At 53.2% G+C, this 27,248-nt stretch overlaps 2 protein-coding genes across 5 annotated transcripts; one reads left to right on the forward strand and one right to left on the reverse strand.

Annotated features, from left to right (window-relative positions):
* Positions 1-16: 16 nt before the first annotated feature.
* On the forward strand, positions 17-4,108 carry HSD3B7 (hydroxy-delta-5-steroid dehydrogenase, 3 beta- and steroid delta-isomerase 7). Of its 3 annotated transcripts, XM_003418783.4 has the most exons (7): positions 17-675; positions 1,039-1,213; positions 1,451-1,606; positions 1,910-2,018; positions 2,096-2,195; positions 2,404-2,566; positions 3,053-4,108. In XM_003418783.4, the coding sequence occupies exons 1-7, from the start codon at positions 106-108 to the stop codon at positions 3,517-3,519; spliced, it is 1,740 nt and encodes a 579-aa protein (XP_003418831.2). In that variant the 5' UTR covers positions 17-105; the 3' UTR covers positions 3,520-4,108. The 3 variants fall into 3 exon arrangements, with proteins under 3 accessions (XP_003418831.2, XP_023414734.1, XP_023414733.1); XM_023558966.2 differs by lacking the exon at positions 2,404-2,566 and having other exon boundaries at positions 3,053-3,193; XM_023558965.2 differs by lacking the exon at positions 17-675 and having other exon boundaries at positions 904-1,213.
* Positions 4,090-23,250, reverse strand: STX1B (syntaxin 1B). Of its 2 annotated transcripts, none has more exons than XM_064294897.1 (10): positions 23,064-23,250; positions 14,063-14,137; positions 13,763-13,862; positions 13,597-13,671; positions 10,569-10,642; positions 10,113-10,221; positions 9,854-9,927; positions 8,112-8,249; positions 7,888-7,998; positions 4,090-4,656 (listed from the first exon to the last, which is right to left on the reverse strand). In XM_064294897.1, the coding sequence occupies exons 1-10, from the start codon at positions 23,091-23,093 to the stop codon at positions 4,537-4,539; spliced, it is 906 nt and encodes a 301-aa protein (XP_064150967.1). In that variant the 5' UTR covers positions 23,094-23,250; the 3' UTR covers positions 4,090-4,536. The 2 variants fall into 2 exon arrangements, with proteins under 2 accessions (XP_064150967.1, XP_064150968.1); XM_064294898.1 differs by having other exon boundaries at positions 4,566-7,626; positions 23,064-23,249.
* Between the last annotated feature and the right edge of the window lie 3,998 nt (positions 23,251-27,248).

A 27,248-nucleotide genomic window follows, 5' to 3' on the forward strand; every position in this document is an offset into this window, starting at 1 on the left:
AACTTTATTGTACAAAAGTGCTTGCTTGGTCAGTATCTTTGGGAAGAGTGGGGTGGAAGGGGGATTAAGGATACAGAGGGTGGAGCAAGCTGAAAAGAGGAAAAAATGGGTGGCCTGAAGTTTGGGGTGGGTAGAGGGCCTTTTGGGCAAGAGTCCAGACCTTCAGAGCCAGCCACCAGTGCTCTGGGCCACCTGATAGACTGCAATAGCCATGCCAGAAATCCCCCACCAAGGCCGGCCAGAGCCAGGCCAAGGTCAGGCCTCCTTCCCTTCCCAGAATCACAGCTGCTGCTGGGCCTCTGGCCTCCTGGGAAATCCAGCAGGAGGGAAGAACTGAGGTCATGCAGTGGGAATGAGGTTACCCTGCGGGCTCCATCCTGCAGCCCCCAAACCCCTCAGCTGATTCTGGTTCTCCCATTCACCTTCCCAAGTTCTTTGCTAGGACGGGTTGCCAGTGGGTCGCAAAATGGCCCAGTGGCCACTAGGGGGCGCCCTATGGCGACAGCATGGGCTGTGGAGAGGTGGAGGCTGGTCTCTGTTCCTGGAATGAGCCAGGAGGGAGGAGGAGGAGCAAGCGGAAGGGGGAAGGTGTGTCGCTGGCCGACTGGCCCAGGCAACAGTGACGAGAGACAGCCCCTCCAGGAACCAGTTTGGACACTGGCGCAGTCGCTTCAGGTAGGTAGAGGCCACACCAGGGCCCAGGCCTCCCTTCCCCTAGTCCAGCCCTTCCCACCTTCCTATACCCTCCCTGCCTGCCTTCCGCAGCTCCCTGCCTCCCCACCCTCCTTTTTTGCCCTAGAGCCTTTCTACCTATCCACCCCAACTGTTGACCCCTTCCTGCACCCCAAGTGCTTACCCTCGTTAGTAACTAGTTGGCAAGGTCACAGGTCAGTGGCCTGGCTGTTGTGCCTCCAGGCACAGCTCCAGCCCTGGGTCACTGCTCCAATCTACTAGGCCAGCAGGCCCCCTTCCAGAAGTGGAAGGTTCTGGAGCAGGTAGCAGCAGCCACCCCAGGTAAGCCAGGGCTTCTTCCCCCAGCCCAGCATGGCAGGCACTGCACAGGCCCAGGAGCAGGTGTACCTGGTCACAGGTGGCTGTGGCTTCCTGGGGGAGCATGTGGTACGGATGCTGCTACAGCAGCAGGAGCCCCGCCTCCGTGAGATACGCATCTTTGACCTGCATCTGAGTCCCTGGCTGGAGGAGCTAAAGACAGGTGAGTGAGGTGTGGAGGGAGTAGGGCAGAGGGTGTGGACTCCTTCCCCCATCATCTCTCAAGCCAGGATCCCCAGCCCTGTGGTGGAAAAGATGAGGCCTGTTTATGTTCCAGTCCACATGGATGGGATGAATGAGTCACAGTGGAACAAGTGGCTCCCAAGGGTGTAGGCTGAACCCAGCAGCTAGTCTATGGCTCAGCTCTGACAGGGCCTCTGGCCTCCCCCATCCCTACCAGGGCCTGTGCAAGTGACTGCCATCCAGGGGGATGTGACCCAGGCCCACGAAGTGGCAGCAGCTGTGGCCGGAGCCCATGTGGTCATCCATACAGCTGGGTTGGTGGACGTGTTTGGGAGGTCCAGTCCCAAGACCATCCACGAGGTCAACGTGCAGGGTGAGGGGCCCTGCCTGTTTTCTGCCTCCTCTAACCTACCTAACACTCCTTGGCACATGGCCTGATCCTGCCTGTTTGTTCTCCATCCCTTCTTTTGCCTTGACCTCTTATTATGGCTATCTGTCCTGTGTGTGTGACAGCCCTGCCCCATGTCATGGCAGGCCCTGCCCTCACCTGACCTGCTGTGGTTTTCCCCGGACCTGGGGAAGGAACTGTGAGCTCTCATCTAGATTTGGGATGGGTAAGAGGAAGATGCAGAGAGGGAGGGAGCCTTGGCTTGGCTATACTCCTTCTCCACCCCAGGGACGAAGAATGTGATTGAGGCTTGTGTGCAGACTGGAACACGGTTCTTGGTCTATACAAGCAGCATGGAAGTTGTAGGGCCCAACATCAAAGGCCACCCCTTCTACAGGTGAGCTCAGATCCCCCTCATACTTTAAGAGCTCCATCTACCCTCAGCATTAAGGGTCTTCCCTCTTCCTCCACTAGGGGCAATGAGGAGACCCCGTATGAAGCAGTACACTCGCATCCCTATCCTTGCAGCAAGGCCCTGGCGGAGCAGCTGGTCCTGGAGGCCAATGGAAGGAGGGTGAGACTGGAGAAAATGAGGCACAGAGATGAGGGGTGATGGGGGCTGCCCAGAATCCTCACAGCCAGTCAGAGACAGAGCTGGGGCCCACTCAGGCTTCCCTGCATCTCGCCCTGGGCTCCTCCTTTCTATCTCCAGCCTGAGGAGGCCAGGGCTGAAGCAGTCCACTAGGTACTAGGTCTCAGCAGTGCCTGCCTTTTGCCACCAGGTCCGTGGGGGACTGCCGCTGGTGACATGTGCCCTGCGCCCCACGGGCATCTACGGTGAAGGTCACCAGATCATGAGGGATTTCTACCGCCAGGGCCTGCGCCTGGGGTGTCGGCTCTTCCGGGCCATCCCAGCCTCTGTGGAGCACGGTCGGGTCTATGTGGGTGAGGCCTGGGCTAGTGGGGGAGGCTAAGAACAGGGCAGGAGGATCTGTTCTGGGTGTGGACAGGACTAGGTGATTCTGGGAGGGGCAGTGTATACACTGGCTAGAAGTAGATGATCTGTACCTGGGCCAGCGTAGAGACCATGAGGAAACGTGACTACACAACTTGGGAAGGCTGACATAAGAAGTGTATCATTGGCTGAAGCGAGAATTGCAGTCATGAGACAACATTGCCTCAGGAGAGGAGAGAAGCAGCATCTACACAGGCCCAAAAGAAGGGGTAGCATCCATACAGGCTGGCCAAAGAGAGCAAGTGGCTACAGGGGCCTGGGAAATAGCAGTCTTTACCAGAGCTTGTAGCTATAGTGGGCAGCAGCTATATGGGCCTGAAGAGCGGGTGGCATGTACATGGGCTGGCCCAGGAGAAAGCAGTGTCTGCATGGTCCCAAGGGCACTAAGGGGCATGTCCCCCTCCTCCCACTGGCAGGCAATGTGGCTTGGATGCATGTGCTAGTGGCCCGGGAGCTGGAGCAACGGGAGAAACTAATGGGCGGCCAGGTGTACTTCTGCTATGACGAGTCACCCTACAAGAGCTACGAGGACTTCAACATGGAGTTCCTGGCCCCGTGTGGACTGCGGCTGGTGGGCACTCGCCCGCTGGTGCCGTACTGGCTGCTGGTGCTCCTGGCTACCCTCAATGCCCTGCTGCAGTGGCTGCTGAGGCCGTTCCTGCTCTACGCGCCCATGCTCAATCCCTATACTCTGGCCGTGGCCAACACCACTTTCACTGTCAGCACCAACAAAGCTCAGCGCCATTTTGGTTACGAGCCTCTGTTCTCATGGGAGGACAGCCGGAACCGTACCATTCGCTGGGTGCAGGCTGTGGAGGGTTCACCCAGTGATGGCGGGGCTGGGGCCTGGAGGCCTGGTGTGGCCCAGCCACCCAGGTCCTAAGCTTCCAAACCCTGGATGAGCTGGAAGGGTTACATCCCAGAGCTGGAGGCCGGGGTCTTGAGTGGGATGAGCTGTCTTAGAGCTCTCCGCCTTTTAAATCTACGAGCCTTGAGACTGTGTCAGGATGTTTCCAAGTCCTAGGGCAGGTCGTCTTCACGTGCAACCTGGGCTTGGCAGCTGCTTGGCAAGAATCTAACGCCCCTGGAGTTTTCAACTGCCCCCGCCCACTTCTGGCCTTTCCATGTGGCAAGAGGGCAGGGGTTCCACAGGCCTCAGGGTGGCCTCCTGGCATCCATCCAGCACAATCCTCAGGCCTGGATTCAGAGTGAAGCTAGGTCTTTGGGTCTTCTCAACCCTTTCGTCCCTCCTGGGGTGGGTGGGGGTCATAATCCCATTATTTGAGAAAATGTATCACCTTTACATGGTTATCTTTTAATGGCCCTCAATGAAAGCTGAGGAAATCAGTGCACCTTCATTTCTTCCCACCTTTCCACCCAAATTCGGTTCCTGTAATAGTGTTAGATCTCTGCCCGTAGACGCCCCATTAACTCTGTACCTGGTCAAATCTGGATTAAAACTCCTTTTCCAAGCCTGTGTCCATCTACCTGCCCAGTTCCCCCTCTCCTCCACTACCACAGCATCTACCCCTCCCCACGGCGCCCCGTCCCAGGTGGGGACAGAAGGATGTGAGCACACAGCAAACCCACTGTTGGATTGGTTGCTATTTCTCCCATCCCACGGGGCCCAACTTGGCCCAGGGTTGGGATAAAGGGCTCCGGGGACAGGACATGCAGGGCTTGGGGGGAAAGGCAGAATTTTCCTGTGTTTTATCCGTTTGCAACTTGGTTACCAATAGAGAGAAATGGGGCTCTGAGGGCTAACAGGAGGGGGTGGCCTGGCCCTGGGCCCCCAGCCAGACCCCAGGAGTCCTGTCTCTTCCAGGGAAGGGAGGGAGACAGCTCTAGAAACCCACGAAGAAACGGAGAAGGGGGCAGGGGCTCATGTCAGCAAACACAGCTATGTCACGTGACATGCCAGCAACACGGAAACACGCCAACGCACAGAGCTCCACAGCAGGCAAGAGACGGGCGGGGAGAAAGGAGCGGGAGCCAGCCATCTTGTCCTCTGTGGGGTCGGCTGGAAGGAGGCAGGGTGAATGCATAGAACACATCATATGTACACGCTCAAGGCGTGGCAAGAGCGTGCATCAACCCACGGGCACATGGGATGGACACGCAGTGTGCTTTGTGAGAGGCAGGGCTGGGACGAAGGGAAGAGGGGAGCATAGAGCTCTGGCCAGGCCCGGGACCATCCACAGGGCACACATGGGCTTGATGGTTGTAGGTGCACGGAGGGTGGACAGCACACGCTTGTCCAAGAGCATGCAAAAGACGTCAGCCCCCAGACAACATTCCAGGACACACACAGCAGCCAACAAGCAAACACATCATACGATGTGTGCAGCTTGTGGAATGTTAGGGCACAGCAGACCCTCTGGGTCCCCTGGTCCAACCGGGCCCAGAGATGGGCAGCTGTGGGCCTAATACTACTCAAGGAGGCAGTAGCATCACTCCAGCCACAGCTCCGTCCTCCTCTTGCAGCCCCAAGGAAGAAGGTGGGGGGCGGGGGGTGCTGGGTCCTGCTCTGGTATGCCCAAAGGAGCCTGAGATAGGAGCGGAACTGGCAGTCAGACACAGGGCAGTTAGACACCTGTCTTCAGAACGGCATTCTGGGAATGGACAGGCTGGCTGGCCTCCTCAGGACAGCCGACCTGGGGGATTACACACATGGCCACACAGACACTCACACAGGCCAGAGTGGGGAGGGACAGAGGAGAGGCAGTCTGTCTGAGCCAGGGCAAGGGTGGGGAGGCGCATCGGGTTCTGGGAAATTACATTCAAATTCACTCACACCATACAACATCCACACATGCTTCCCCCTTGCTATAGGACCCTGGGAAATCCATACACACACCTGAGTCCCTCACCTTGCACACATGTACAGCCCACCCCAGGGCACAGCACGTTCATGTACTTGTCTTCAACCTGTGAGTCCATTTTCCTAGGCATGGAGAGAAGGGCTTCTAACATTGTCTTCTGCCCTGTATACCACCTACCTGTCACCAAAAACACAAACTCACCTGGTTGGCTGAAGAATGTGTGAGCGTGAGCGTATCTCAAGACACAATGAGGGAGGAGCTGGCCCTTTCCTCACCATCAGAAACTCAGGCCTGAGTCCCACTCTCAATCTCGCCCTGGTTGGGGGAGCGTCTATCACTGACATTTTAGCAGGAGAGGTGTTCAGCGGATGGGACCTAGCCCGCCCTGAGTGGTTGCTGCCACACTGGCCACTCCAGTACGTCTGAAATAACCAGTTCTGCAAACCCAAGGTCCCTGAGATGGAGCCCAGGGGGTGAGATTCGAGCAGTGGGGACAAACAGTGGCTTCTTCCAGGTAAGTACGTGGGAGGTGGCACAGGCAGGAAGGGGCGGGGCTCTGATTTTCAATCTGCCTGGGACAGCCCTCCACACCTTGCCTCCTGGATGACATTGCCACAAAAAGCTGCTCCAGGAGGCATTTGTGTGTGCATGGGTGCAGGCCTGTACAGTCACCATGCCAACAGTTGCATGCTCATGGGCTCTGGCATGTATGTGGGTGCCTGGGTGTAGCCACCTTCACGGGTCCTCCTCAGCCTTGGCATGTGTGTGTGCTCTGAGGGGTACCAACTTTCATGGTGCCAGCCTCCCCACAGGCAGAGACAGAGAGAAGATAAGGACCCGGGCATGTGTGCAAGAGCCCCTGAGGCCTTGCAGGGCAGGGAGCCCCGGTTGCCCAATATTGCTGGATCAGTGTGTACGCTCATGACCACATACTGGCAAGCAGCTCTTGGGGAGGGGCAAACAAATACAGATGGTCAAACTTGGCTGGGTTACATATCCTTCAAGATAAACATGTGTGTATATGCAGAGTACACAGTGGGGCAGAAACACACTATTTAGAAAGCTCTCCCCCCCACACACATTCACACTACTGTATTCTAGGTAGAATAGAAATATAGATTTCTGTGTCCACCCAAAACAGATGTCCAGTACAAATTGTGGGGAGGAGAAGACCTATCGACAGTTCAGGTACCTCCTGAGACACATGTCCCTCACACAGTCTCTGCTACCTATGGGGGGAAATTCACATATATATACAGGCTGAGCTAGGTTAGTTCCACGTGTATGTGTCCACCCACTTCGGCTGAACCCCATCGGCTTACACACACACACACACACACACACACACACACACACACACACACTCTCTCTCTCTCTCTCTCTCTCCCTCCCCAGGACACGTAACAGCCCAGGAGGGTCTGCTCCACATCACGCTGGGTGTCCACCATGGGCCCCTGTGTATTTGGACAAACTGGATCCTCTAGTAATGTGAATGTGAGCCTCTGTACACACCACCTGCCCCATCTGTAGCAGACACAGGTTAGGGATGCCAGTGGGGGAAGTGCTGTTGCATTAGATTCAAACACAAAACTCCACGTACACAAATGCTGTGTCCATGGATCTATGTACAGACACACACACACACAGAGAAGACAGAGCAGGACTTGGTGGGCTGCTGTGTTATACTCGACCACAGTCTACACAACACCCCGGGGTGAGGGGGGAAATCAGGCCACACACAGACTTCGGGGGGGACGGGGGGCAATGTGGTGCATCTACACACATCTACACACGTACACGCACACGCTGGGGTATCCACACGTCTCAAGCATGTGCCGGCGGCATGCATGTTGGTGTGCATGTGTACTCACGCCTGCTGCTATCTACGTGCGGGGGAAGGGGGCAGTGGTCTATGTCAGGGTGAGGACCAGGAACTCCAGGGTCTGACGTGGGGGTGGAGGAAGGGATGGGGCTGCCTGGGTCTGTCTTAGGGGTGAGCCTGGAGCAGGGGATGGAGTGAAAGGGATGGTGGGGGTATTGCTCCCAATGTGGTGGGGGAGGGGTCTGGGAGAGACGGGGTGTGGGGTCTACAAGCCCAGCGTCCCCCCAATGGACGACGCCAAGACCACCCCCAGCACCACACAGCAAATGATGATCATGATTTTCTTCTGCAGGCCGTAAAGGGGAGAAGGCAGAAAGAGAGAGCCGGAGAGATACAGAGACACACAGACAGATAGACAGATGGGGAGAAAAGATAGGGGAGGAGGGTATGAGGAAGAAGAGGGGAGAGAAAACATAAACAGCAAGATGTCAGAGCCAGAGATAAAGCCTCTCACCTGATTTCATCACTCACCTCTGAGCCCAGGCCCAGCCCCACCCACTCGGCTCCCAGCCCACCAGCCTCCACCGGGTTGCCCACCCTGGCTCACCCTCCGGGCCTTGCTCTGATATTTCACAGCTTTCTTGGTGTCCGACACAGCTCGCTCCACGTAGTCCACAGAATGTTCCACGTTGTACTCAATACGGTCAATCATCTCACCCTGCAGACAGAGGAGACGGCCCATGGGGAGGGTTAGGGCCTGGGCTGGAAGAGGGGCCCTGGAAACTGGGGGAGCCTAAAGAGGCTCCCAGGGTGGCGCGGCTGAGCCGGTACCTGGCTTTCCACGAGCATGGCCATGTCCACAAACATGTCATGCAGCTCACGGATGCTGGTTTCCAGTTTGATGATCTCGTTGTGCCGCGTCTCAATCTCGTTCAGCGCCTGCTTTGTCATCTGCGAGTCCATTTTGATCTGAGGGCAATGCGAAGGGGAGAGAGCTACAGACCACCCATAAGAGCATGGACTCTGCACCCTGAGTGGCTGTGTTCAAATTCAGCTTCATTTACTAGCTGTAACCACAGGCAAGTAATTTAACCTCTCTGGGCCTTGGTTTCCTCACCTAGAAGATGTGGGTAACACCCACCTCACCGGGTTGATATATGTAGACTGATTAGAACAGTACCTGGCACACAGCAAGCTTGTTCTGAGGCCCCGGCCCACGACCTTGTCCCAGGGCTCCTTCTTTCACACACACACCAGGCTACTGGGAGCCCAGGGAAGACAGAGGGAGGGATCCAGCCTCCCTTTGTGGCCTCATCTCCCATACATCTTAGAGCCAAAATCATCCAGTGGCTCTTTGGCAAGTGGCCCATTCTCCCTGTCTTTGCTCACTCTGTTCTCTTTATCCAGAATGCCTTTCATCCAGCTCCTCACATCCAAATGCTTCTTGTCTCTCAAAGCATAACTCAATGCCACCTCCCCCAGGAAGCCTTCTCCAACTCCCATGTTAACCACCCTTGACTTCCACATTGGGGCCCCATCTTTGGCTTACACAGCCCTTGCCCAAAGTCCACACCACCTTGCATTGTAATGTCGGGTTTCTACTGAATGATGGTGAGCCAAGTGGCAGAGTTTGGCCCTTGTCCATGGAAGTGCCTCTTCTTGGAACCACCCACCATGCTGCCCTCCATTCTCTGACAGACAGACAGCCTGGGCAAAGCCGTTTGCAGGCCTCCAGGCTACCTAGGCCACAATTAATGTGCTCAAAGCCAGTTCAACAAAAATCAATTATTCAAATAACAATTTGTTGAAAGCTGTCAGACAACCACTGTCAAAAAAAAAAAAAAACCAAACCCAGTGCCGTTGAGTTGATTCCAACTCATAGCGACCCTATAGACAACCACTGCACACACTTTAAACCTAGCCTAGAACCCTTAACCACTGACATTTTGCCACCAGAAGCAGAAACAGATATAGGACTAGGCAGCCCAAGGCAAGAGTCTATAATGAGAAAGAACCCTGGTTAGGCGAAAGTCCATCCATTCACGTATAAAATGACAAGGGCAGGGGGTGGGCAAAGCCTCAGCAAAATTTACAACTTGTTTTTTTTTTAATCTTCAAAATTTAGCAAATTAGTCACTTGGTGAAATAACTTGCCTCAGTAAGGAAGTATGTAGTGAGTGTATCTTACTTAAGAGTGCTGACTCTGAAACCCGACCACGTGGATTCAAATGGTGGCTCTGCTCCTAGCTCTGAGACCTTGGGCAAGTTATTTAACCTCTCCGGGCCACAGTTTTCCTCATCTGTGAAATGGGGCTCCCTGTAGGGTTGTGGTGAGGATTAAATGAGTTAATATATGTAAAATGCTTAGAACAGTGCCTGGCACACAGTGAGCGTGGGCTTGCCATTTTTATGGGTGTGCCTTCCTGCCCTGCCCCCATGGAATTTCCCCAATTCCCAGTCCAAGGCTGCAAGTTATTCCGGGATGATTTTAGGATCCTGAATTCAACCTGGGTTTAGGAAGGAGAGACAAGTGCTTTCCAAAAATAGGCCCTATCCCCACCCAGCAGGCTCACATCATCCGTGAAGATGGCCAGCTTCCCGCTCTCCAGCATGTCTTCCAGTTCTTCATTAGTCGTCGTCCTTCCGGCTGCCGGAAGAAAGGACTCCCGGCTCAGAGGCTGGCCCAGCCTGGGGCCTGAAATGGTGGGATGGGGCTGGGACCCGGGAACCCTCCCTGCTACCCAGCCTTAGGCCAGGTGCCCCTCGCCACGAGGAAGGGCTGTGGTCTGGAAGAAGACTTGGGCAGGCCCGGGGAATCTGGGGCACACGCACTGATCTCCAGCTGCCTCTGGATCCGGTCCTTGCAGCGGTCCCGGTACTTGGACTGGGTCGCGTTGTATTCGGTCATTACCTCCACGAACTTCCGGGAGAGTGTGGAGTGCTGGGGTGGTGGGGAGAGAGACACATCAGGGAGTCAGGGAGCAGGGTACACAGGGAGTGAGGAGGCAGTGGAGGGTGGAGAGGAGAAGGATGGGCTGAATCAGCTTTCCATCTCTTCTGCTCGGGCTGCGAGTCCAACCCCACACAAGTTCGCAGTTCTTTACCCACGTCCCAGCTCCCCGACCCCCTAACTACGCCGAAACCGGCAAGGCCCCCAGATGTGGCCCCGCCCACCTCCCTATAGCCCCGCCCCGCTGGGTCCCGCCTCCGCGCCGTTGGCCCTAGCAAAGGCCAGCCTCGGCGACCCCCAGCTCAGCTCTGAGCCCCTCGCTCGGCTGCCCCTCCTACCTGGGTCTTACGGATGCGCAGGTCCGCGGAGGAACGGTTCAGCCCCTCCTCCTGTTCAATGCTTTGCTCGATTGCTGCGGGAGAGAGGACGCAGGGACTGACCAGAGACACGGGGCATGGGGGCAGGCCCCAGGCCCGTGAAGAGATGGCACACCCATGGCCAGGGCGGGCAGTAGAGGATCCAGAGTGTGGGAGCAAGAGGCCAGCGAATAAGGGACAGGTGTTTGAGGCGGTTCCGGGGGTGAGGAGGGAGAGAGATTGAGGTCCACAGTCACCAGACAGGCCAGCCCAGCAAACCCATTGCCTTCGAGTGCATTCGGACTCATAGTGACCCTATAGGACAGAGTAGAACTGCCCACAGGGTTTTAAAGGCTGTAATCTTTACGGAAGCTGGCTGACACATCTTTCTGCTGCAGAGCGACTGGTGGGTTCGAAGGGTAGACTTTTTGGTTAGCAACCATGCACCACCAAGGCTCCTCACCAGAGCGGACTATTTATTCTGGCGGAAGGATTGAGTCTTGGACACTTCCAGGCCTGTCACTCACTTCCCCAAACCCCAGGAGGAGTGTGGACCCAGGGCACAGGAAGGTGCCGTATATGTGAGGTTTTCCACTTCTTACGGCATCTAGAAAACGGACAGGGACCCACCCTGGGATTTTTTTCTGGTGGAAGGCAGGCACTTCCAAGTGGGTCAGATTCTAGTAGCCACCCTTTCTTTGGAAAATTCTACGTTGAACAGACGGATGTGCCAACAGGGAACATAGCCCTTCCCCTGCTCGGCAAGGTGATCGCTGTCCAGGGTAATCCCACTTCTAAAGGATGCTCTGGAAAACGCAAGGATTAACTGGGATCCTTGCTTTCTGTATCATCACTCCTGACACTACCATTCAGATTTTCTTAAAAAAAAAAAAGAACTGTGGTAAGATCTCCTATGTTGGGAAAATGCACCAGGGACGAACCATGGGATCCTCTCAGACCTCACAGGGCCTTGAGGCCATTCCTGAGAACATCACTTCTCTGTTCTGCTGCAGCTGGAGAAGTATGGGACTGGATGGCACTCCAAGGCTTCCCTGCCAGCAGTGGTGGCACCATGACTGAGTGACAGCTCTGGCCCAATCGCTTTGGGAAAACACCAGAACACAAAACCAGTGGTGTCAGAATGTGCTGGCCCAGACTGGGGTCCCACTGCTAGACTTGGGGTGAAGCCAAGCCCGGCAGCGGGGTGGGGGGGGGCACAAGGTCTTTTACACGATCTATTTGGCTTGTTACAACAATCCTGGAAGCTCAGTGATATCAGCCCATGTTCAGACTAGTAACTGAGGCTCATATGGGCGAAATAACTCACTCAAGGTCACACGCAAAGCCTGAGCTCATGTCACCACATAGCTGGAGGAGGAAGGAGGTGAATTCTTCTTTTTTGGAGGTCTGGAACATCAAAGTCTCTAAGCCACTACCACTTTTCCAGCTTCTTTCTGGGCCCATTCCTACAACCTGAATCACGGGGCCTTCATGGTTTTATAGCGAGTATTTGAGGTCAGAGGTGAGTGAACCCAAACAGATCACTGCGTCCAGGGGTTTTTAAACCGTGTTCCACGGAACCCTGCCTCTGAGAAGGAACCTCAGTGGCTGCTGCAGGGAGGTAGGGCCCTGGACCTCCCAACTCCAGTTCAGCCAGAGCAGCCCAGGATGCTCCTTAGAAGCGTGGATGGCAAGACTTCATGTCACATACTCTGGACATGTTATCTGGAGAGACCAGTTCCTGAAGAAGGATATCATGCTTGATAAAGTACAGAGTCAGTGAAAAAAAGGAAGATCCTCAAGGAGATAGATTGACACAGCGGCCGCAACAATGGGCTCAAACACAGCAATGACTGTGAGGATGGTGCAAGACTGGGCAGTGCTTTGTTCTGTTGTACGTAGGGTTGCTATGTGTCGGAACCGACTTGATGCACCTGACAACAATAAGCCCAACTTTTGTCTGTTTTACATATTGGGGTCCCTTGTAAGGTTTCATTTGAAAACAATATTTTGTTGCCAAAAAAAAAAAAAAAAAGCCAGCTTTGAAATTGCTTCCGTTTTTTTTACCACACTAATGAGAAAGGTGAGGGTGGAGGGTACGTCCAGAGTGAGTTCGCAGTGGAGGCTGGACTCTGTCTGCCTAAATTTGAACTTAATGTGCTCCCAGCTTAGGAGATATCCCGCTGCAACATAATCTCCTGAGTGCGAAAGGTGTTTGTTTTCACAAGTCAGCATTAGAGGTCCACACATGTCTCCCTGTGAGTCCAGAGCAGCACAGAATTCATGTCCCCATCTCCCTGGCCCAAGGTCGGGGCTCTCAGGTCTCAGGGCCAGGTGTCTGGTATAGCTCCTTTTCCCCAGAGCCTAGCACTGTGCCTGGGACACAGTGGGTACCTGGTAAAAGCTTTCTGATGCTGAATTACCGTGAGGATACAAATTAGCATCACGGTAACACTGCTATTCCCCTGGCACCAACCGACAAGGAGGTTTCCAACCCACAATGCTTTGGGGGAGGGTAGTTATTACCAGCACCCAAGCCCTTAAATTAGAGTGAATACATGAGCATTTGGCAAGTCCCTCCTGAAAGCTTTCCAGCCCCTGATGTCAGCCACACGGTCCAATCTGTCCTGAGCTGAAGACACCATTTCAGAAGCATTTGTTGAGCCCACCTACTGGGTTCTTAGTGCCATGCCGGGCACTGTTCTGGGGAAATAAGGACTTAATGAAAGCAAAGACACTTGGAAGACATGATATTTTTCTGGCAGATGAATGCTGGTTTCATGCTGATGGAACCAGCAGAGCTTAGGTCCTATTTGGACAGAAACCCTCCTCTCCCCCATTTCTCCCAAAGAATCTGGAGCAAAGGGGAGAAATGTGGGATTTTGTGCTTTCTCATTGTTTAGGAATTTGGCTTATGAAAGTCTGTGGATATTGCCTAATGGAAAGGCCTTTTCTGTTCAATGGAGGGCAGAGTTCTTTTGTGCCCTGGTCAGGGGGTTGCATTCCTCACCTTTCAACTTGGACCGAACCTTATTGGCCGTCTTCTTGATGTCTGCTGTGAGGTCCTCCAGCTCCTGTTTGGTCTCTGAGGGAAGGGGAAGGGCAGGTGAGAAGCCTGGTGGGGCCCAGACTCCTCCTTCCCCTGCCCCATTAGCCCTCCAGCAGTGGGCACTCACTCTCATCTGGGTTGGGGGCGGCCAGGATGGCACTATGCTGTTTTTTCACCTGCTCCACATCCTCCGACAGTTTCTCGATGCAGCCCCGGATCTCTTCCACCTGGGGCGGAAGATTGCCTCAGCCAAGTCACCAGGCCAGGCAAGGGGACCCGGGGGATTTGGTTCAGGGAAATGGGCCAGGCACAAAAAGGGGTTGATAAAAGGCCAGGGAGGGTACAGAAGTGGTGGGGGGAGGGGGGGATAGGAAAAAGGAAGCTGCTGGCTGGGGGCTGGGACTGGGACATTGGGGGGTTCAGTTACCTGTTCAAAGAACTCATCCATAAAGTGGTCCCGGTCAACATGGACCACCTCCTCCTCATCATCACTGTCTTTCGCCTGGGAGACAAAGAAAGATTGAATCCATGGGCAGGCCCTACCGTGGTCCCCAAGGCTAACCCTCTGGCCCTCTCCCCACTGCACACACATACATGCTCCCAGCTCTAGGCTCAGAAAAGGGGTCTTGGGAGGGGTCCTATGCAGGGTGGATGGCAAGGGCACCAACCAGTCAGGAGAACACTGGATATCTTGTGGAACGGGGTCCTGGACGCCAGGGTAGCGTAGAGCCCAAAGGGCACCTTGGAAGGAATTGGCAAAAGTGCACTTTCTGAGTGGATATGGCCCTGTGGAGGCAGAGTCGCACTCAGGAGGTAGGAGGTGCATTGGGGCAGTTGTTACTGGCTAACCAGTTTGGAAGTATTTCAGTGTTTTTACAACCAGCTAAATGTCAGCCTGCGCTATACTCTTGGCTCCAGTCTCGCCGAAGGGGTCTGGATTGGAGGCCCAGGGGCCTGAATGACTCCACCACCCCCCAGCCTCGCTTTCCTCCCCTTTTCTTCCCCTCCAGCCTCCACTCAATCAACCATGTCCCCTATGCAAGGTCACTGGCAGGCGCCAATTTGAGCAAGCACAGTCAGACCCAGTGAGGGCTGGATGAGAAACACAGGCAGTGCCCCAATCCCCCCTGGCTCCCTGCGTCTTCCTCCCCGCTCCCTCTCGCCCCCTCTCAGCTGCTCTCTAGACTCTTCTCCAAGTATTCTCTCCCTTTCATCCAGCCCCTTCCAACTTCACACCCACCTACTCTCACTTGCTTGGATTTCCCAGTTGCAACCTGCAGCTGCTCAGCACTCCACCCCCAGGGCTCAGAGACACAAAGGGGTTTACCCACCCACACAGCCAACACCACCGCCAGACAGACCAGTGACACAGACAGAAGGGCTGACATGCAGGCACACAGAAATAGGCCCACTGGCACCCACACAGAGTACACTGACAAGCTGACATCCACCTGCACGCAGACCCACTGGGAAGCCACACACTGACACATGTGGACATACAGATGTGCTCTCATGCCCTAGGGACATTCAGGAGGGCCCTGCCTCTCCGCGCCTCAGGTCTGTGCACTCATTCAGAGCCAGAAAAGGGCTTCCCAAGGCTGTACACCCCTGGCTGCAGACTTTTGTCTGCTTGGGACAGAGGTCTGAGGGCCAAACCTGAGCCCGTCAAGCTTAATTACATCCTGAAGCCCTAGTCAACTCCAATAGAAATTTAAGCAGAGTTCACCCTGATTTCCAGAAAGAACCTCACCAGAACTCAGGCAGAATATAACTGCCGGAACCTACACAGCATCAAGACAGCACCCAAACAGAGCCTCCTGGTGTAGGCCCACCTGGGATCTAAAGAGAGGAACACACACAGAACCTTGACAGGGTCTGAGCAGGTCGCAGACAGCACCTGATGAAACCCAGACAGGACGAGACAACTGAGATCGAACCGAGACAGAGCCAGATGGGCCCTTGATGGAATCTAGACAGCCAAGAGAACTCAGAATCAGCTGAGCCCTGGCAGAATCTGGAAGAGCTGGCACAGTCCAGCAGAGACCACCAGCTAGACACTCCTGGGGGCGCTCAGCTTCCCACCCAACCCCTGCCCAGATGAAGCCCCAGGGATTCCTCCCACAGACACTTGATGTTTATTTCCAGACAACCCCATACGTCTGCCTGGAAAGGGTGGTTTCTCCGTCTCTGCGCACCCACCGCTGCACCCAGAAGGAGGGGTGGCACCAGGTGGGTCTTGGAGACGCTGATATGACTTCTAGCTTCTCAAGTCTACACCTGACTCGGGACCGCTCTGGGATGCCGGGCTCATTGTTGAGGACCCATGGGCCTTCCATGATGCTCTCCACCTTCTCTGTCCTCAAAAAGCCAGCTGGCGCACGAGGTTTCCCTCCCCTAGAGCCAAAAGCCATTTCTCTGCACTTCCTCTGACTTCAAACCCTCACGCAGCTCTCAGCCCTGCTATCTACAGGTCACAAGGCCTGTTTTCAGTCTCTTTCTCTTTCCCTTTCCAATCTTGAGTTCAGGAAGGAAGTTCTTCCAATCTCTCCTGTTGTTCCCAGAGCCAGTTCCCTTAGATTCTGGCCTGGGATGTCCTGGGATATCTGTTTACCTGACTCTGAGAGAGGAAGAAAAGGAGCAGACTCACGTTTGATTTATTTGGTATGATAATTACAAAGAAAACTAATAATTCTTTATGGTTTACCAAGCACTTTCACATCCCTAATTCCTTTTGATCCTCACCCCCAAAGCCCTTTGAGAAAGGCTGAGCAAATCCCATTGTCCCCATTTCACAGGTGAGGGAACAGAAAGTCAGAGGGGAGAGAGGAAAGTGACTTACCCAAGGGCGCACAGGCTGAGCAGGGCTGGGGAGCCATGGCTTCCAGGACATGCCTCCCCTACAGCCCCTTGGAAGCCTTGAGACCAGGCCACCCTCCTCCCAGTGACTCTACCACCAGCTCTCAGGTCAGCCTCTGCTAAGGCCCAGTCTGGGTGGGTCTCTGTGCCCTGAAAACCTAGCAAATATTATCACTTTTTGCATAAGTTTTACATTCTTGTTATCTCATTTAATCTTCATTAAAACTCTGTAAGGACTGTTGACCGCCATGTTTATAATTATGCAGACATTTACATATCATTTTACAATATGTTGGGCACTGCTCTATGTGTTCTGCATATATTCATCCATCCATTCTTACAATGGGACCCTGAGGTAGGTATCATTATAACCTCCTTGTACAGATGGGGAAACTGAGGCATAAAGAGGCTAGGTAACTTGTCCCAGGTCAGCAGCTAGAAAGACCGCGTGACTTTGCCTCTCTGAGCCTCAGTCTCCACATTTGCAGAATGGCAGTGATACTGTCTACCCCAAATGGCAAATGGTGGTCTGGAGGAGGCAACAAGGCCTGGCAGAAAGAATGCCTAATGCTGCCAGAGACACTAATTGCTCAGTGAGGACTGGATATTACCCCCTTCCCCTCCTATCCTCATGTTCCAGATGAGGAAACTAGCTCAGAGAGGTTGCCTGGCCCACCTAGGGCTTCACAGCAAAGAAGGCCAGAGATGGAACTGAGCCCAGTGCTGACTGCTGCTAAATCTAAATCTCGGGCTCTTCCCCTCCATCCTGCTGACAGATGCTGTCCCTCTATTCCCACCTGGCCCCAAAGAGCCTGCTCTGCTGTGCCCTTGGTGCTGCTGAACTCCCATGACTGGGATGGAAAATCAGGAAGAAGGGCCCATGTCTGTCTGTTGTGGGGCTGCGGGAAGAACCCAGACAGGAAGCCAGCAGTTCCAGCCTGTGCGTGACCCTAGACAAATCCCAGCTCCTCTCTGAGCGCCAGTCCCATCTCCTGGGAAATGGGCAGGCTGGGGTGTGTGCTCTTCAAGGGCCTTCCCTGCTCTGTGGTATACATGTGTAATAATAAGTACAATCTCCATTTCTGGAGGAAGTTAGGCCCAGCCTAAAAGAAGGCAGACTGTGGGCAAATGAGAGTACCTAGGAAAAGGTGGCAAATGTGCCCTGATCCAGTTTCTGTTGTTACGGATGGACAATTCCAGCATCGGTTTCCTCACATGCAAAATGAGGAAGATAATCATTTACGTACATCTAACACGTATGTACTGATTACCAGGGGTCAGGCCCTATTACCATGCTTTGCATTTTCTCCTTAATCTTTAGAACCACGCCATGAGGTAGGTACTCTTCTTATTCCCATTTGACAGGGAAGGAAACTGAGACACAGAGAGATTAAGTAACTTATCCAAGATCACGCAGTTGATGGGGTGGTACTGCCTAGATTCAAACCCAAGCTGTCTGCTCTTCACTCTTCACCAATTTTTGAAGGCTGAAGATTAAATGAGCCTGTACAGAGTTCCTGGGTACCTTCTGGAACTTCCTTGGAAATAACCAAAACAGAATCCACTGCCGTCAAGTCCATTCTGACTCCTAGTGGCCCTGCAGGACAAAGTAGAACTGCCCCACAGGGTTTCCAAGGCTGTAAATCTTTACAGACGCAGACTGCCACATCATTCTCCCACAGAGCACCTGGTAGGTTCAAACCACTGACCTTTTGGTTAGCAGCTGAGCATTTTAACCACTGTACCACTAGGGCTCCATCCTTGGTGGAGAAAAAAAACCCACTGACGTTGAGTTGATTCCGACTCACAGCAACCTAATAAGAGAGAGTACAACTGCCCCATAGGGTTTCCAAGGAGCAACTGGTGGATCTGAACTGGCGACCTTCTGGTTAGCAGCCAAGCTCTTACCTGCTATGCCACCAGGGCTCCTCCTTAGAAATAGGGGGCATCAAATCCAAACCTCTAGCTTCAGTCTGGCTTCCTCTGGGCCTCTTAAAGTACAGGCCTTCCATATCAGAGACACCAACAGCCCTTGTGTATGTGTGCCGGTGGGGAGACAACACAGACAAATACAGAGATGGAAGGAGGAGAGGAGAGAGGGACAAGGGAGCCACAAGTCAGTGACCAAAGAGACAGATGGCAAGATGTTGACACAAACACACAAGATGGTGACCAAAACAGAGGTGGAAAGAGACTGGAATTGGGTGATAGAAAAATCCTAGAGTGTGTGCATGTGTTTGTAAACATAACACACACGCACTCACACATGCTCCTTAGGAGCCTTAAGTGTCCTTTGATCTGGAGGCAGCAGCCTCACACGGAACCCCCACCCCCCAAGCTTCTGTCCATCTGTCTCCTGGCCTGGGCTCCTCCTCCTTCCCTTCCATAACCCAGCCTCCACTCCTACCTCTCTCCTCCATCTTCCCTGCCTTACCCTCCCCCACCTTGCATTTCTGTCCTCCCTCTGCCCCACTGAGTCATTCATTCATCTAACAAATATGTACAATTTGTGCCAAGTTGTCATCTCAGTGCTGGGAATACTGTGGTGAACAAGACCAGCAAGAAGACCCTGCCTCCAAGGAACTGATGTTCCAGTGGGGGAAGACAGACAAGGAAAAACAAGATCATTTCAGATTGTGCTAAATAGTAGGAGGAAGAGAAATAGGTGGATGTGACAGAGAGAAACGGGTATCAGGGGAGGCTACTTTATAGAGGATGGTCAGGGAGGGCCTTTCTGGCAAAGTGACATTTGAGCTGAGTCCCGAAGGAACCAACTGTGCCATAATCTAAGGGAAACAACATCCGAGGCAGAGGGACAGCAGCCCAGGCAGAGGGAACACTGTTCTAGCCAGAGGGAACGGCATTCCAGGCAGAGGGTACGGCATTCGTGGCAGAAGGAACAGTATTCCAGATAGAAGGAACCATATTCTGGGCAGAGAGAACAGTAAGTGCGAAGGCCCTGAAGCAGGGATGAACTTGGCGTGTTTGAATGACAGAAAGAAGTCCAGGGCCACCGGAGGATATAAGCCATCACCCAGGGTTCCCTTGGTCCCTGCCCACCTTTTTGACACGATGGGCCACTCTTTGCTGATGCTCCTTCAGGTCTGCATTTATCAAGTGCTTACTGTACCTGCCCCTACCTGAGTGCTACAGATAGGTGCTCAGGGTATGTGGCCTGTCCTATGCCAACCCCATTCCCACGCAGCCTCAAGTTCAAGCCCCCCTCACTTCAGCTTCCTCTCACCTCTCTTTCCAGTCTCCCAATTCTGCCACTTCTCCTGCCTTCCACTCCACAGCCACCTCCCATAACGTGTCTCATTGTTTTCTCTGCCCAGCTTCCCTCTCTATCTCATTTGCTCCCTATCTTTTCCTCTGGAGCCCCAACCTAGCCTCACTCCTTGGGCCCTGAGACCCCTACTCAGCTCACTAACACCCCAATAGAGCCTCCACATCCACCCCAGCAGCTCCCAGTTCCCAACGATATGCACTTGGTGAACTGGAGACAAAAACCCCGGTTTAACCCCAGCTGTGCTATTAACAGCTATGTGACCTTGGGCAAGTCAGCTTACGTCTCTGGCCCTCAAATTACTCTAAAATAAATTGGGAGGCATATCCTGCCCACCTTAGGGGACTGATAATGAGGGTCCAGAGAAATAAGCAAGTCATTTGTGGAATAACAATCACTCATACAGCATTGCTGTGCACCAGACCCTCTTTCAGGCACTTTGCACCCTGCAAAGCAGGTATTAATCATTACTAGCAACTCACAGATGAGGAAACTGAGGACCAGAGAGGTGAAGCAACTTGCCTAAGATCACACAGGAAGTAGCAAGGCTGGAATTTGAATCCAGTCTGTGCTTTCAATGGCTATGTGATAATCGGACCTGAGAAACCAGTGGGAACTCTAAGGTACCGATGGAAAGACAATCAGGCCCCCTGGGTGACACCCCCTCCCACCACCAGCCCCCTTGGTCCTGCCAGCATCTTCCAAGGCCCTCTTCCTAAGCCCCCCACGCCCTGCCTAGGCTCTCCCACCTACCAGCCTCCTGCTCTCAACACTGGTGGGGGGACACTCCCACTCCTTGCATCTGGCAGCTTCCTCCCGCCTCCTCCCAAATCTCCAGTTTCCCTGAGCTGTGACTAACACCAAACCTACCAGCATTCACCCAGCCCCCAGCACCCCCAGCTGACAGGACTTCTCACCTCTGGCCAGGGGCACCCTGAACTACTCAGATAAGGACTCCCTGTCCCCTGCCTCCCCCCTCACCCCTGTCTTATCCCTTTTTTCCTCCTTCTTCCTCTAATTATACCACAATTCTGCCACCACCTCACCCAAACTGACTTTCCATTTCTCTGGTTTTTTTTGAGTCACGGAATCATCTTGGCAGCAGGGGATCTGGGTTCAAATCTAGATTCCTCTCTTGAACAACCTTGGGCAAGTTATTTTACAACTCCAGGCCTCAGTTTTTCCAACTATAGAATGAGGTAGTCCTACTACCTCAACAGGAGGTTGGTAAGGATCTAACCTGCTTTGAAAACTGCACTTCAAGAGAAGGGGAATGATGAGCACCGATACTGGAGCCAGCCTGCTTGGGTTCAAATCCTGCCTTTTACTAGCTGTGTGACCTTGGTCAAGTTACTTACCCTTTCTGGGTCTCAGTTTTCTCTTCTATAAAATGGGATACCCACCTAAAAATGGTCAAAATGGCCAATTTAATATTCTATATATATTTTATCACAATAATTTTGTTGCTGTTGCATTTGTTTCTGTTGTTGATTTGTGACTGAGGACGCCCCACTTGTGACAGAGTAGAACTGTTCCATAGGGTTTTCTTGGTTGCAATCTTCACAGAAGCAGATAGCAGGCCTGTTTCTTCCGCAGTGCCACTGGGTGTGTTCGAACCGCCAACCTTTTGGTTACCAGCAGAGTGCAAACCACTTGCATCACCCAGGGGCCTTAATAATTTTTTTTATTAAAAATAAAAAAGAGGACATGCCAGTACCAACCTCATAGGGTTGCTGTGAGGATCAAAATGGGCTAATATGAATAAAACACTTAGAACAGTGTCTGGTGCAGAAGTGCTGGCTATTATTATTATTGTTGTTATTCTCCTGATGCTGAGAGTATATTTGGTAAAAGTTTAATAAAAAATGAACCTTCAAAATTCCCTCTCTCAGTCACCAGCTCCTCTCTTCTTCCTGCTTGCCTCTCCCCAGAGACAGCAATCCCTTGCCTCCAAGCCCCTTCCCCTTGTCTCTCTGTAACCCGTTCCCCACCCCCAAATCCAGGGCTCCATTCAAAGGCAGACCCCTTCACCCCCAGGGTCGAGACCTCTGTTTCAAAGGTCAGAAAAGCAGAGACACATGTCAACCTGGCAGATGAGAAACTCAGATTCCAGTGTGACCCCACCCCCAGCCACTTGCTTGGCAACCTTAGGCAAGTCCCTTCCCACCCATCTCCAAACTTCAGTCTCCTCATCTGTCAAATGGGGGAATAGCCCCTAGAGCAACAGCCAACAGACTTTCAGTAAAGACCCAGTGCACCAGGATACACTGACCAAGGCTAGTATGTTTATTAATATAACACCACAGGCCCGCGCACATGCCAGACTGTCAGCTCTGCCTCCCCAAGCCCTAGGTTATCTCTCCAAATCCCCCAGCATCCTCCCTGCCCCAGAAACCAGTCTTATCAAGCCCCCACTCCCAGTCCCTTCAAACAGCAGCCTCCACTGCAGACACCAGTGCCACACTCCTCCCCTGTCACCAAACACAACTAACTGCCTGGCCAGACTCTTGGAGGCAGGCCTCTTCAGGCCTGCACCCCGGGGCCCACATCAGCCTCTCCCCGACCCCGACGGTTCAAGATGCCCCAGTTCCCCCCAGCAGAGCACAGCCCATGTCACACAACCCACTTCCATGGTCCTGCATGTGCCACCTCCTCCCTTCCTCCTCTGCACCCCCATCTGCCACCTCTAGGGTCACCCCATCTCAGGGCCTGGCTGTCCAGCTAAGGCCACCTCTTCCCTCCCTATCTCTGAGAGGTGTCTTCCTCCCCACACAGAGCACACACACTCGCATGCGGGTGCACACACACACACACACTTCATTCACTGCCAGTTGTCGGCATCTCGGTCCCAGCCCCCGTCCTTCCTCACAGCATCCCCCAAATCTGGGTCCTGCTAGACTCTCCGCCGGGCCCACTAACCGTCCCCATCCTTCTAATTTGGCAAATCTGCCCAGGGGGTGACAGCACCTTCAATTTTCTCCTGACATTCACTCTCCCCCAACCCCCAGGTTAGACCCCAGGGCCCTCCGGGGAATGTGGGGTGTCTGAGGCCCCCGAGACTTCTCCTGCCCCCTTGTGTCTTAATGGCCTCCGACCCCTTCCAGCCACTGTTCCCAAAATGCAGGTTCACCGGAGACATCAGGTGCCTCGGGACACTGGGAGCCTCGGCCACCAAGCTCCAGTCTCATAATGCGCCCACACGTCCCAGAGCCTCCCCCACTCAACCCCCACGCGCTCCCCAAATATTGGGGTCCCGCCCCCCATTTTTCCCCACCCCCAAGCTCACACTCCGCAGCTCCTGAGTCCGATCCTTCATCCTGCGACGGCTCCTCCTCCTCCTCCTCGTCCTCCTGCCTCTGCTGTTGCTCCCTGCCTCCTGCCCAGGTGCTGAGGGCCGGGGTCTAGGGGCGCCGGGGGGCACCGGAGCTGCTGGAGGGGGCCCGCTGCCGGGGGCGGGACCAGGGGCGGCTGGCCGAGGGCCGGGCAGGGGCAGGGGCCTGGGCCGGGCTCGGCTCTGCCGGGGCTGCGGTGGCGATGCGGCTGCGGCACAGGGTTGGATGGAGGGATGCGGGAGCCGAGGCGTGGGGGAGGGGGGCGGAGGGAGGTAAGGAGGAAGGGAGGGAGGGGGGAGCCGGGAGGGGGCGGGGAGCAGGGGGCATGCGCAGCGCCGGGGGCTGGGGGCGCCTGGGGGTTGTAGTCCGCGGGAGGGGGAAGCACGAGGAGAGGGTCTGGAGAAGCCTGGAAGGGGGTTACAGAGGGCTGGGGAAGGGCAGAGCCAGAAAAGCTGGGAGAGATGCGAAGAGAGACGATGCGGAGGGAGGTACTGAGATGCTGGAAGAGTGAGAGTGAAGGGTAAGGGAAGGAATTAAGGGAATAACCTTGGGGAGAGGCGCTGTGAACCCGTTTGCATCAAGAGAGATATTATGTTTTGTGTCCGTATGTATGTGAGCCAGCGCACGACCACCTGTGTGTGTGTGTGTTTGTGTGTTCGCGCGCGCTCGAGTGTCCCTGCAGGAGGCTCTTTGGACGCTAGAAATGGCAAGACCGACCCTTTGCATGGCTTTCGTAATGCAAAGAATCAGCCAAGCTCTAGCTAAGGACAAGGGGTTTGCTTTGCAGTCTTCTCCACTGTAAGTGTGAGCATCCCCCTGCAGTGGTGGGACTCAGAACTCTGTTTGTCCACCTCCAGGCACAGGGTGTTCACTACCTACCATACCAACAGCTCCTGGCCCATCTTTAGTTGACTCTGACTGTTAAAAAAAAGAAATTCTGTTCTTAATGGGAGGGATATCTGGTACCCCAAAGGGTCCAACGTTACCTTGCATCCCCTTCTTCTCAATGTCTACTTCTTGGCTCCCTATCTCTGCACCTTAACGTCTTATCAACTTCACCCTGCAATGGGGTTTTGCCCTGTGGGCCTTGACCCTGCTTTTGCCAAGTGCCCAGTGACCTCCTTGATGCCAAATTCACCCACCACTTGTCAGGTCTCATTCATTCTTGATGACTTTTTAGTGACACTTGACCCCGATGACCTCTCTCTTCTTGAAACCCTCCCTTCCTTGACTCTTCCCCCCCCCCACACACACACTCCCACACCCACCCCTCCCTCAGGCTCCGGATGTTGCTACCCAGTCTCCTTCCATGGGCCCCTATTTTCTCCTACAACTCCTCAACATCAGGGTTTCCTAGGCCCCATCCCAGGTTTTCTTCTCTTCTGTCTTTAACCCTCTCACCTCCCTGGGTTCAGCTGAACCTGCATTCCCACAATGGCCAACTATGTCTGCAAGCTAGATCCCCCTCCGCAAAGGCAACAACTACTGAGTACTGAAGCACTGAGGGACACTAAGAATACAGAGATAAGAGATACTGTTATGAGTAGATCCATAACTGTCATGAGCAAAGCAGGGTTTTGATAGGGGAATCTCGAAGAGTATGTTGGCCTTGACCTCCCGCAAACTGCTCCTTCCCGTATTCTCTACTGAGACGCCATCTCCATCTATGCAGTCACTGACAACAGACAGAAAGCTGTCCTTAACTCCCTTTTCCATCATAATAATGCTACCATGTTCTGAGCATTCACTGTGTCCCTGGTGCTGCTCCACGTAGCCTCCGTAATCCTTTTAGCCTCATAGTCGTTATTGCTATTATCCCAAGTGTACAGATAAGCAAACTGAGGGTTAGAATGATTAAATAATGTACTCAAATTCACAAGGTTAATAAAAGGCAAGGCTGGGGCTCTAGTTTATATCTTTCGATTACAAAGTCCATTCTTATATCCACATGCTATAGCCCCTCAGCTGCCAAATCCAGAGCTGTGTCCTGGATCCTTAGATTAGTCTAGGGCCTCACTGACTTTCACCTGGACCATCAGAACAGCCTCCTCTCTGGTCTTCCCACTTGCAGCCCCTCTCCTTCACGTCCCTCTTCTTCCCCAGCCACCAGTGAGAGTGTCCCCAAAACAAATCTGATGTCATCAGTCCCTTGCACCAACACCTCCACTGGCCCCACAACCTCCCAGATTACTCTCAAAAGCCTAATCTGGTATTTGAGTCCACCCATCATCACCTCATCTCTCCTACCACTTCCCTCCCTGTTCCATGGACCCCAAGCCTTAACCACACCAAGGCATCACGGGCTCAAAACACCTTCCAGTCTTTTATTTTAACACTTCTTCTGCCCGGAACACTGTTTCACTGCTTCTTTGATAGTCAAACTTTTCCTCACCCTTCAAGGCCCAGTTCAGGCTCCTCCCAGCAGTCCAGGCAGACAACCTCACTAGGTGTGGGCTATGTCTGCTTCGCAGCTAGATCAGATTGGGCCTGACTCATATCTGCTTCTCTTCAGCAGTCAACACAAGGCCAGGCACAAAGTAGATGTTCACTAAAAATCTGAGCAAATGAATGGCATAGTCACACTTTTACCCAGGCATAAAGACAAAGACCATAAGCTCCATCAAGGCAGGGGTCTTTTTGTTTTGTTCATTGCTGGCTCTGCAGTGCCTGACATCTGGCAGATAGTAGAGGCTCAATAAATAAATATCTGTTAAATGAATGATGAGTGAGTGAAAGGTACACAACACAAAGCTGGCTACAGCCCTAAAGATGGACGATGGACCCAGGCATGCACTGTGCATTGATGATGCTAATTTCTTTTTTTGCTCGGTGATTTTGAGCTCATCACATCCATGATCGCTTAAAGTCTTCCCAGTAACCCCATGAGTTGAGTCACCTGGACCATGCACCAACCTTGTATGTGGTCTTCCTGCCTGGGTGGCCTTCCTAAACCATAAATATGACCAGGCCAGCTCCTGCTCAGAAAACTCCCCTGGTTCCCATTGCTCATGGGGTAAAGGCCTGAATTCCTAACCTGGTTTTCAGCTTTCACTCCTGCCACCACCTCTTCTGCACCCTTGTTTCCAGGCCCAAGGCATTCCCTGTCTTTTCCTTCCACTGGGTTGGAGCCCAGGGATCTGAGTTTTCAGCAGTTACCTCTGGTGATTCTTATCTTTAGTCAAGTTTGAGAACCAGCATATAATAGGTAAGCTAGACGAGGTTATGTTGTGTAACAAACATCCCCCAAATCTCAGTGATTTAATACAACAAATGTTTACTTTTGCTATGGGTTTGGGTTAATTTCCAGTGCATCTGTCCTTCAAGGAAGACCTAGTGCTTAAGGTGGAGAAATTTATATATAGCCAATAACCTACTGGGCTCTAAGTCCCTCATGTTCAAGAACCCTCTTTGATTAATCTCTGTTTCACAACTACTGCTCCCAGGAACAGAAAAGTGAATACCGATTTGACCTATCCTTTTGTTAGCCAGTAATTATTTATTGAGGCCTTACTCTCTGTGCCAGGACTATGCTCTGGGGCTAGAGATACAGTGGTGAACAAAATAAACGTCAATCCTATCTTCATGGAACCAGTTACCTAACTTCTCTAAGCCTCAGTTTCCAAATCTGTAAAATGGGCTATAATACCCATTCCTCATGCATGGTATGAGGACTTAATGAGAAAACAAGCATGGAAGCTATTTGTAGCCTGGAAAGCTCAGTTTAAGGAGACAGGGGAGCATTGTTGTTCTTGTGTGTGCCTCCTCCTGTTCCTCCATCCCTCACATCCAGTTTCCAGGTTTTTATTCTTAGGCCCCCAGAGCTGGTCACACATCTCTCTCCTCACTATTTCCATGCTCCATTTAGACCATCATGAACCTGTAAGATGAATATGATGCCAATACGTTAATAATGATAACCAGTTGCCATTGAGTCAACTCCAACTCATGCCACCCCATGTGTGTCAGAGTAGATTTGTGCTACATAAGATTTTCAAAGGCTGGTTTTTCAGAAATAGATGGCCAGTACTTTCTTCCAAGGCTCCTGTGGATGGACCGGAACCTCTAACCCTTCAGTTAGCAGCCGAGTGCATTACCATTTTGTACCTCCCAGAGACTTCAATAATGATAATAACAGCTAA

Source organism: Loxodonta africana, chromosome 12, assembly GCF_030014295.1.
Source record: "Loxodonta africana isolate mLoxAfr1 chromosome 12, mLoxAfr1.hap2, whole genome shotgun sequence".
Lineage (NCBI taxonomy): Eukaryota > Metazoa > Chordata > Mammalia > Proboscidea > Elephantidae > Loxodonta > Loxodonta africana.

Coding starts and splice junctions, on each gene's coding strand:
- HSD3B7 (XM_003418783.4), top strand. CDS start 106: ATGGGTGGCCTGAAGTTTGGGGTGGGTAGAGGGCCTTTTGGGCAAGAG. Junction 676..1,038: donor CACTGGCGCAGTCGCTTCAG/GTAGGTAGAGGC, acceptor TTCTTCCCCCAG/CCCAGCATGGCAGGCACTGC. Junction 2,196..2,403: donor TGGAGGCCAATGGAAGGAGG/GTGAGACTGGAG, acceptor TTTTGCCACCAG/GTCCGTGGGGGACTGCCGCT.
- STX1B (XM_064294897.1), bottom strand. CDS start 23,093: ATGAAGGATCGGACTCAGGAGCTGCGGAGT. Junction 14,138..23,063: donor GGACTCAGGAGCTGCGGAGT/GTGAGCTTGGGG, acceptor TTTGTCTCCCAG/GCGAAAGACAGTGATGATGA. Junction 10,222..10,568: donor TGCGCATCCGTAAGACCCAG/GTAGGAGGGGCA, acceptor CCACCACCCCAG/CACTCCACACTCTCCCGGAA.